Genomic DNA, 11,234 nt, shown 5'->3' with positions numbered 1-11,234 from the left:
TTTTGTCTTTTTATGTTAAATGTAAATTTAGCTATCATAATAATAACAACTGCCAGGCTTCACACACACACACATTCATATACACATACATATGTATAAACGCGTTCATACATGCATTTGCATATGTGTTATGTTTACATTATTTCATTTTTATATACGCATCTGCGGGTTTATTTTGTTTGCCTTTTGCACTGCTTTTCGTATTTTGCTTTAATTTATTTCTTGCTGCACTTACACTTAGCATCACATTATATATCACTTAGGCTATTCTACAATTGCTTCAATTTTCGTTAATTGGTTTGCAAAAGCAATTTGCAAACGTGCTGTATGCCAATAATTTATATTTCGTTTGCTTGTTTCCTCTACGTTTTTGTTGGGTTTTTAATTAGAGATGTGCTTTTATATCGCTACAACAATATGCCTAAACTCGATAGGCGTTCGATAGGCGCTTAGCTGCGCGATGAATTTGTTTTAGCTAAGAAATTGCTCAATATGATTGTAAATATTGCATAATTATTTTTTAATACATCTATATAAAGTATTGCTTGCATAATATAACTCAGCTGTAAGTTAGTAATGTCCGTTAACATATCGATAAGCGAACGGAACGAGCTTTGATTGAGAATTGGGAACAATAATTGCAAGTATCATCCAACACAATTTTAGTCTACCGCGAAATTTTTGCTCGTTGCGCGCGTCGCCGTTTTAAATTGTGTGTAAGGTAATTAAAACAGGTTACAATTTCGCCAGTTATATAGAGTTTTATTCATACGTGTTTTGTTTACTTCATTTGTATATAAAAAACTTGCAATTTTCGTCTAAAACTACACAATAAACTTAACATTTAATGTTTTCTTCTCTCTCTTGCTCTCTCGCTTTGCCCGCGAATAATGGCTGCCAGCAGTTACAGTTATTTATTTTGTTATTTGTATGCAAATATTATGGGAGACAATTATTATGAAAGACTCAAAAGCAATATTTATATGTTTATGTGCATTATATTAATTCATTTTGTTATATGCATAGCTGGCAGTCAATGGTTTCGTGTAAATATATATATATGCATATATATATAAGTTTTAGAATTTCTTGGGCCGTTTATGTTCTTGCTACATGCTAACGTACAAGCTAAATATTAAATTAAGTTAAGAGTAAGAAAAAAAATTAAAAAAATTTTTCACAAACTAAATTCAAAATGTTTGTTAAAATATAATAATGAGCTGCCAAAATGATTCGAGTTGTGATCATTGATTAAGCAAAATTTACAGAATTTAGGATAAAGGATAAAACGTATTGTTTTTTCGGTTTGCAGTAGTTATAGTAGTAGTCGTTGTTGTTGTTGTTGTTTTTGTTGTTGCTGTGGTCAGTGGTGTTTTCAACTAATTGTCATGATTTGTGCTAAATAATAATAATAATAATAATTATACGTTATAATCGAGTGTGTGTGTGTGAGCGCTTGTAAAAGATTTGTCATCACTTGGTGCGATCATGCTTTGAGGGCTCGACCTGTTTGGCAAATTCACCCATCACATCCTTATAGATGACAGGATCCAGATTACGTCCCAGCATATAGATGAGCCACCAATCTCCAATGTCCAATTTACGCGATAGCGAGCGACATATCTCCATGGGAATCATTCGATTGCGAGCGTTCAGCAGACGCGGCCGGAATTTTGGCATGAAAATGATGCAGGCGCTGCAGATAAAGAAATTGAAAATTAATAACAGAAAATATAAATGAATGTATGCAGGTGTTGGTAAATTAACGATAAGTTAGAAATACAATATACAATTTAAAGTAAATCAAATTGCTTAACTGATATTCTTATATTTTTAGCTTACCGGAATATGATTAAACCAATTAGCAGGATGAGCAGTATCCAGTACCAGAACCAAATGAACACATAAGTCTTCTCATTTACGATATTCAGCGGCAGTATACAAAGTGAATCATGCGTCTGCAATGAGCCGCCGGCACCATATTTATGGAATATGCATTTAGTAACGCGTGGGAATACATAAACCATTGGATCGACACGCTGCTCCTGCGGCACATCCGACAAGCCCATGATGTTGGTGCCATACGAAATGAATTCGCCATCGAAGAAGCGATTCATCAGATACATCTGAACAATAATGTTCACACAGCAGAGCAGCTCGCAAGCCCAATAGCGTATGGCATACAACTTATGGCGCTAAACAAGGAATAAATCGAATTATAGGCAAGTGTATATATAAGTTTAGAAATGTTAAAGCTTTCTCACCTTGACGTGCTTGATGAGATAGTCGAGCAGCGCATCTCGTTTGGCTTCCTTCTCCTCGCGTGTGCAGATCGTTATGTTCAGACCCATTACGATCATACGCATGAGACCGCCCTCGAATTTGTTCCACAGAAACTTGGGCGTATAGCAGGCCATGGCCTTTAAATGGGAGCAGAAAGAAAAGAAATTGAAGAATTAAATTGGATTTTTATGTAGAAAAGTAAGGCTATAGTTCAGAGTGGCCAGCGATATAACTAGACAGATTGTTGAGAGCAGTTTAAATGCCAAAATACTACAAAAATAAATAAAAGTCTAATTAGATTTTTAAAATTCACATCAATTTAAATCAAATTGGCTTTTTTAAAGTTAGTACCGTAATGTGAAAAATTATAGGAGAATTATAATATTCAACTTTCAATTTTATACTAAACTTAAAGCATTTTGACTATTAATTAAAAGTCAAAAATTTTTTAATTTTGAGTTGAGCAATATAAAGTATTGAGCTTGAGTAAAAATTTAAGCAAATGCAATTTGAGAATTACATGGAGCTGCTATAGCTACAATGACAGTTAAACTTATTAAAAAAATTATGAAATTATTATTAAGTTTATTTTTTAATTTTATATTAACTTTAAACATTTAATTTCCATATTCGAGCAGTCGCTAGCGAAAGAACTAGTAAATTGAAATTTATAAACAAAATATCTAAATTAAAGCAGACTAATCGAAGTTTAATTTTTGATTTTATATTAAATGTTGAGCTTGAGCTTGAGTAAGTGAAATTTAAACAATTGTAATAATAGTTTATTTATTTTTCATTGTTTTTGATGCCTATTGGCATTTCAACTTGAGATTGAAACATTTGTAAGTTGCTTTCCATTGTTGTTATCCATTTAGCAAGTCATTAATCATATCTGTATACAAATGGGTGTACAATGCCACGCCCCCCCTCCCTCTTTCATTTCACAACTTTAAGTAACTGTCAACTGTTGTTGCTGCTGCTTTTTTGAATTGTTCGTCTGCTTTAGTATTTAGCAGTTGAGCTTTTATTTTGTTTTATTTTGTTTTTTTGATTTTAGTTGCGCAACAGGCAGCGGCAGCGCTCAATCATGCTTGATTGAACATGCTTGGCAATACAATGACCCGCCAGCCAAGCTATACACCTTATAGTGTCCCCCCCCGCCACAGCACCCAACGCCCCGCTGCCGCTTAGCTGAGCCCCATGGCCCGTTTTTTCGCTCTGCACGCAATCAATTAAGCTTTATTGAAGTAAAGCTTACAGCGTGTGATTGTCTGTGTCTGACAATTGAGATCAAGACAGCCACACACATTCCCTTTTTAAGCGATATATGCATATATATAACGTATATATGTTTGTGCTTACTTTTTAGCATACAATAGCCGCAGCCAGGATGCCGACAAAGCTTCGTTGCTTTTGATTGACGTTCAATTGTTTGTTTGCACTTAAAAAAAAGTAGTAGTAAACTTACCTGAAAGAATAGCACAAAGCATACCCACTGATAGTAGGTGTAGTACTTTCTGGCATCCTTGTCGTTGAAATCATTGGCAACGCCAGGATGTGCCACTTCACGACCCACCTGTAAATACAAAAAGGAATGCAATATATTAAAATTAAATCTTTAGCTTAAATGAATTTTTTAAATATTTTAATGCAATTAATTGCTTAACAGTTTTTAATTTAAAAACAGAAAATTATGCAGTTTAAATGTTTTACATTTTAATTTATTTATTTAATATTTTTTATTGTAGCGCAAACCTTTCTTAAATTTAAATTCTATGCAACTGTGCAGAAGTTTTTGTTTATAATCAATTTTGCATTTATTTTCTTATAATTTCAAAATATTTTCTTTATTTATAAATAAACTGCAGTTGTCTTTTTATAGCTGAAGTTACTTTTAGCTCAGTTAGTTATTTGTTAGATATATATTTTTTAGCTTAAGCTTTATTTTGAATGATTAACAAAGCGGATTTTGAATGCAAATTTCTAAGCAGCTTATAATTTAAAAAATTTAATTTAATTTATTCATTTAATATTTTGTATTGTAGCGTAATTCTTTTTAAAATTTAAATACTATAAATTCTATTCTTTATAATAATTTTTTTACGTATGCATTTTGCATTTATTTTCTTTCTTTTTAAAATATTTTTTTAATTTATATTTCAGTTAGATATTTGTTCTAATAACTTAAACGTTTTACTTTCTTTTTTGCTAGATATATATTTTTATTTTAAGCTTTATTTGAACAACTAAAAGCAGTTTTTTTTTTTTTAGATTGTAAACTCAAAGTAGGCACAACTCATGTCCAGCTTGCTTTACCTCACTTTAAATGCACGCATATCTATATCTATACATTAGCTACTCCAAAAAGGTTCCACGAAATCGAAATCGCTGGCTGGGGACTCACTTCCTGCCCCTGAAATATGATATGCGTAGAAGCCTGTCGCAGTCGCAGTCGCGTCTGCGCGCTACCCGCGGCGTATTCAATTTTCGTATGTCGTTGTCTTGTTTTATTTAATTTTCTTATACGCATACACATACATATGTATATAAATTTCTTCTTTTTTTTTTTGGGTCACATGGCAAGGCACGAAGAGCAATTTAAATCGGTGCCCAACGCCGACAACGCCCCGTTTATAATTGCTTTATAGCCGCATCATAAATATGCGCATATATAAGTTATATATATGCCCACATATAGTAACATGAATTACATACATAGTAAGCAGGCCATATATGAAGAAGCTGACAGGACTTGACAGACGCTCCAGGCTGTAGTCAGTACCAGGAAAGTTGGCATTTAGTAGAGGGGGGAGCTTGTCTGCACTGTGGTACTTTTTTTTTTGTCTTTGTAGAGTTGCAATTGCAGTTGAGCTAAAGTATTTACAGCTTGTTGAGTTTTGTAGACTTATTTAAGCTGATTGTTATATAACTTGCTATGCTAAGCTAAGCTTAAAAATAAAAAGCCTTAAAATGTTTAGAAATTAGTGTGCAGACTTTGTAGAGTTGCATTTAAGTTGTATTACTGATAAATATGGAATAAGCTTTGAATATAAGCCTTAAAATGCTTTGAAATTAGTGTGGAGACTTTGTAGAGATGCATTATAAGCTGTACTACTGCTGAATATGAAGTAAGCTTTGAATATAAGCCTTATACTGTCTAGAAACTAAAGTGGAGACCTTGTAGAAATGCATTTAAAACTGTATTACTGATGAATATGACTTATTATTAATCAAAAACTAACTAAAGCTTAAAAATAAGCTTTAAAATATTCAGAAAACTAGTGTGGAGACTTTGTAGAATTGCATTTAAAACAGTTTACAGATGTATATGGATATTTAGTAATCATGTAAAATAAACTAAGCTAGTGTAGAATTGTGTAGACATAAAATTAAAGCTTAAAATAAATTTAAAATGATATATAGTGAACTCAATTACTTAAAAACCATTTACTCGACACTAATGTATAGTTTTTCTTATCTTTTTTTTGTAGACTTTCGTGCTTACCTGTCGATTGAACGCGTCCGGCATAGTAAACGTGCTGTGGATCCAACAGAAGGTGTTGACCACATGCGGCGGTATGCCGTTCACAATGCAGCTTATGGGCTGACCCACATACTGGGTGGCGGTAATGATCAGACTGCAGGTGAGCAGCAAGACGGTGGTGAATGAGTTGTGTAGACGAAAGACGGCATTGTCCGTCTGTATGTCCTGCCACTTGAGGTAGCTCTTCAAGCTACCCAATAGCTTATACATGTTGGCACAGAGTTGTAGGAATTAGTTGGCGATTAAACTTTGCACGTGGGGCAGGCAGTGTAGCAATTTGTTAATTTGTTAGCAACAATTTTGTGTGCGCAGCCTTTTTTAATTTTCGTTTATTTGTTGTTTGATTGTTGTAGTTGGACCGCAAGCGATGCATATCAAGCTGAACTAACTGCAAAGATAAAACAAGATAACAGAGTAAGGTGAGTGGAAAAAACAAAATACTTAAAGTACATTTTTGCTTGATTGAAAAACGTGTCGTTCAACGTTTGATTGAAGTCGACCGAACATGTAAATTTTTTTTTTGTCTTGCTTTGTACTCAACACTATCTCAAGTCAAACACTGCGGTCGACTGGGCCGCTCGATTGGGTGGGCCATGGGCCTAAAATTGAGCAATCGTTTGTGTGTGTGTGTGTGTGTGTGTGTCGACATAAATCAACTAATAGAATCTGCAGACAGCTTCAATTTCAATTAAAGGCATTGCTCTTGCTGCACTGAAAATTGATGCGCTATTTAAATAACCAATTGGCATTTGCTCCACTTGTCGCACACACATTCTTGCTCTCTCTCTCACTCTAGCACTTGCAACACTCGGCTGTTGCAGTTGCCAGTGCATTGCACTCTGGCTTGCTAATGGCAGCGATCTTTTGCACGCTTGACCCGAGCGCCACTTAACTGCCCAGCTTGCAATTTTCATATTTAAATAGCTAGGGGGGGAAAAAATTAAACCAAATGCATTGTCAAGATTTGTTTCAGTCGCTTGCACACCTGTTGCTGCCAAGCGTATTAACTATATAGCAATAAAAACAGGCATTTTGTAGAGTTAATATGCTAGGCTATGCATGTGTAGAGTTTTTAAAGTCAGTAATTGTAACAAATATGTGCTTATGGCTAATACAAAATGTTAAACAAGCTCAAATGCGCATTAATGCAGTTTTGGAGACTTGTGTAGACTTTTTAGGCGCATATTTTATACATTGCTGCACTAAGCTATGCATTAAAATGACTAAATAAGCATGCAAGCTAAAGTGTAGACTTGTGTAGACTTTGTTTAGACGCATTTTTTATAAATTGCTGCACTAAGCTATGCATTAAAATGACTAAATAAGCATGCAAGCTAAAGTGTAGACTTGTGTAGACTTTTCAAATTTACTTGTAGTGCAACAAATTTTATAAACTAAGCTTAGCTACAGCCGGTAGAGTTTACTGCGTAGCATATAACAAGGCTATTGACTGAGACTGAGAGAGAGAGAGAGAGATAGAGGGAGATAGTAACTAAGACAGCAGCTACGATTAACAAGTCAACGCAAACGTTTTCCTGTTTTTACATTTGTTGTAATTTTTTATTTGCGTTATGCTATTTTCTATTATTGCCACACGCTTGGCTGCCCACGCAGCCGCAACAATTAAATGCAGCAGCAGCAGCCCCTCCCCACGCCCACACAAGCCACGCAATGCATTTCACACTCAAAGTTTATGCATTTCCATTTGTTGTTGTTTTTTTTTTTTTTTTGTTCATTGTCAAGGCCATGGGCAACACATTTTCCACTTGTTGTGTGAAAATTGCAAATGCTTTGAAGCAGGGGGAACTAGGCTAAGCCTAAGCGCATAATATTATAAGTGGCTTGTGTGTGTGGGGGGAGGGGAGGGGAGGGGCTGGTTGTACAGGTGTCGCATTGCAAAGGTCGTTGCTAAATGCATTTTACATGCTTTGGCAACAGTCTCTGTTTGCTGTTTGTTTATCTGTCGTTGGATATCTGTAGCTTGTAACCTTAACATAAATATAGTCAGTCAGTCAGTCAGTCAGTTAGTCAGTCAGTTAGTTGTACAGTCATCGCAGCTTAGTAACAGCGCTCTAAGCGTTATAAATAAATTACTTAATTGCAATTTTGTAGTTTTGCTTTAAGCCAGGCTTTGGCAGCTGGCGAACAAAACAAAACGGAAGTTCCCGATCCCAACTCTCTTTGCCGCTCGCCCTTTTGTCCGCCCTCCCCCCCTCGTATTCTATTGTGGTTAGCAGCTGTGTGTGTTGCAAGTTTGGTATTAGACTTAAATGCGAGGGTTGCTGCAAATGTTTGCACTTGTAATTTATTCAAATAACATATAAATATTTATGAAGTTTATGTATAAATACAAGTTAGACTGGAAACTGTGTATTTGTATATTTGTTTATGACATTTCGCAACTATTTGCAGCAAAAATATTTATTTAATTAAATGTAGACTGCAAATTTAAGCTTAAGCATTTGAATTTAAATTAAAAAAGCTTTTAATACGCTAGTTGAGCTTGAAATTTGGTATAAAAAAATAAAAAATTAAACAAATAGTTATAGAATATATTAGAATATTCTATAAATATTTTAAAGCTACTAGTAATATTAAAAATATTATAAAAATATTTAATATTGCTGCAGTTTAACATAAATTGCTATGGAATAGCAAATAAATATATTTATATTTATAGCAAGAATATATTAGAAATATTACAACATTTAATAGCAACTAATAATATTAGAAATATTATAAAAATATTTAATATTGCTGCAGAGCTAAAGAATAGCAATTTTATATATTTATATGCTAAAATATGTGCTAAAGCTTTTGTATGTGTATTAAAAATTGCAAGCAGCTAAGACTAACTATAGAATGAGAATATGTGCCAGCTTTAATATATAAAATATATAATATATATACATATGTATGTTTTCATTTAGAGAGAGAGACAGAGAAGACAATGCGCTGCTACTGTGTGCAGCTTCTCAATTGATCATTTCCGTTGCTGCCAACGGGTTGAGGGGGCAAGCGAAGTTGCTGCAGAAGGGGCAAAGAACTTCTTAATGCAATAATTAAAGCCCAAGCAACAAGTTAGACAAAGCTTGCGCTTGTTTAATTGTATTTAATCTGCTTTGAAGTCTAGAGCACGTTTTTACTAAAAACACCTTCAACTTTGACTTAACTGTAAAGTTCTGATTAATATAGCGATAAGCGCATGTTGCGCTCTCGCTCTTGCTTTGTGTATTTTTGTAACTTACGCTTTTAGAAATGTCCGTTGCGTTGGTCTCTTTCACTTTGTGCGTGTTTTATTTTGTTGTTGTTGTTTTTAGTGTTCTTGTCTATTTGTCACCGTTTCCAGCTGCAAACAAAACTTTCATTGTTGTTGTTTTTTTGTTGTTGCAAAATCAGCTGCCAGATGTGCGGCTATTGTTGTTGTTGTTGTTGCTGTCGTGTGTAACGAATTTGCATAAGCAACAACACACATACACACGCACACAGATGCAAATACAAACACAGACACAGGAACAGGTTCTCTTAAGTTTTTTTTCTTTTTTATTAATTTAGCAAAAGGGCTGCTGTGCGCGTTTTTTTATTAATATATTATATTATGCACATTGTTGTTGGCGCCAACAAAACAAAAAAAATATATATATTTAAAACTGTAAAAGGCGCGCGGGACTGCATTCAAAATATCCTTTGCAGCTTATGCTGTGTATATATTATATTAAAAAAACAGCTGCAGTTGCAATTATATATATTTGACGTATTATTGAAATGAAAAAAAAAAAAAAACAAAAATTCTGTGTGTGTTTTTTGAGCTCGCTTTTTTTGACTGTGCGCTCCGAAATGGCTTTTGTAGTGAGCAGAAGCAAAGCCAGCACACGCTGCTGTCGCCGTCGACTGCCGTTCGGCGTTCCGTTTGTTGCGCTCAAACGCTGCGCTGCGCTGCTGCTGCTGCTGCTGCTGTGTGTGAAAACAGCAAACAACACTCACACTCACGCTTACGCTCAGAGAGCGCTCAGCGCTCATTTCGTTTCAAGCCGCGCTCTTGCGCTCTTTTGCACACTCACACGCGCACACAAGCACAGGCGTGCGTGCGTTTCTCAGCTGTATAGCTGTGTATGCGTGTGTGTGTGTGTGAGTTCACTCATTGAGTGCGTTGCTCTCTCTCTCATGCGCTCTCTTGCTCTTGTTCGTTGTGTTCAGCAGCAATATTTGTTGATTTAAAAGAATTAAGCTTGAATTAAACTGATCGCAGCATAGAATGCACACAAATTGGAGCAGCAATTGCAACACACACACACGCACACACATACACTACATTGTTATCTCTTGAGCTCAGCTCTGCTTTGCTCAGCTAACTAACTTGGCCCCAAAGGGCGCGCGCGTGTAACCGCAAACAATTTCATGTTTTTTGTTTCGAATTTGTTCTCTGCTTTTCTTTACCCAAAATCTCAAGTCACGCCAACAGTTTTTTGAGGAGCAAAACTGGAATTTTAAATGTTAGGCTGCTTTTTAATTAGCTCAGCTACACGTTTGTCTTTTAAATTTAACTACTAAGTGCTACAGCTGAACTTGAACTTACTACTATGTATTGCTTCTATGTTGTTTAGTGTAAATTGAGCTCGTTGATCACTGCTGTGTTACGTGATATGGATATAGCATACATAACCCCCAAGTGTGACACTATCTGAGGCCCTAACTTACCCTCAACACGTAGCAGCGACGTCAGTTGCAGTCAGTTCATCAGTCATTCAATATGCGTTACGACTGCACTCAAATTACAGTTATATGACGAACGAATTTTAACCACATTTAAATAAAGTAGCACAGCAAAGCGTGTGAGGCTCATTTGGAGACTTTAGATTTAAAAAGATTTAGGAAAATGCTTAGCAAGTTCTTGAAAACTTTTAAAATATATAAATTTGTTATAATTTTAACTCTAAGTACAAACATCAGCTTACAAATTAAAAAAAAAAAATGATTTCAAAGCCGTCAGCATAAAAAAAGCAGCAGCAATTTTGCCTTAAAAGGCAATTCTCATTGTATAATCATGCAGTGAGCTCGTGCATAGCTTTACTTCTTTTTTTTAAGTAAGTTTCTCCCTTGTCTTTTATTGTTATTATTATTTCGTTTTTTTTTGTTGGTCGCTTTTGGGCCCAAACTGCGCACTAGTTTGGTAATGTTAAAATAATTCAAGTGCGTGTGTTGTCAGTTGAAGTTTTTTTTTTATGGCCAAGATGGCTTGAGATCCAAAGGCTTGGCCTTTCACTCTTGGTGTGTGTGTGTGTGTGTGTGTAACAAACAGGCTTGAAAGATATTGATGTGGGTGCCTACGTGCTGCTTTGGTAAGCGGGAAGAAGCGGCAGCATAAATTGGGAATTGAGGGAATTGGTAACGTGTGGCGTACGTGACA

At 35.1% G+C, this 11,234-nt stretch overlaps 1 protein-coding gene across 1 annotated transcript; it reads right to left on the bottom strand.

Annotated features, from left to right (window-relative positions):
* Positions 1-741: 741 nt before the first annotated feature.
* On the bottom strand, positions 742-9,250 carry LOC108606892 (innexin inx1). The gene is made up of 6 exons (XM_017997419.1): positions 9,076-9,250; positions 5,789-6,215; positions 3,752-3,859; positions 2,265-2,420; positions 1,843-2,195; positions 742-1,696 (listed from the first exon to the last, which is right to left on the bottom strand). Exons 2-6 carry the CDS (start codon positions 6,035-6,037, stop codon positions 1,474-1,476), a joined length of 1,089 nt encoding a protein of 362 aa, XP_017852908.1. The 5' UTR covers positions 6,038-6,215; positions 9,076-9,250; the 3' UTR covers positions 742-1,473.
* Between the last annotated feature and the right edge of the window lie 1,984 nt (positions 9,251-11,234).

Source organism: Drosophila busckii, chromosome X (assembly GCF_011750605.1).
Source record: "Drosophila busckii strain San Diego stock center, stock number 13000-0081.31 chromosome X, ASM1175060v1, whole genome shotgun sequence".
Classification (NCBI taxonomy): Eukaryota; Metazoa; Arthropoda; class Insecta; order Diptera; family Drosophilidae; genus Drosophila; species Drosophila busckii.
This window is presented reverse-complemented; position numbering and strand designations above follow the sequence as displayed.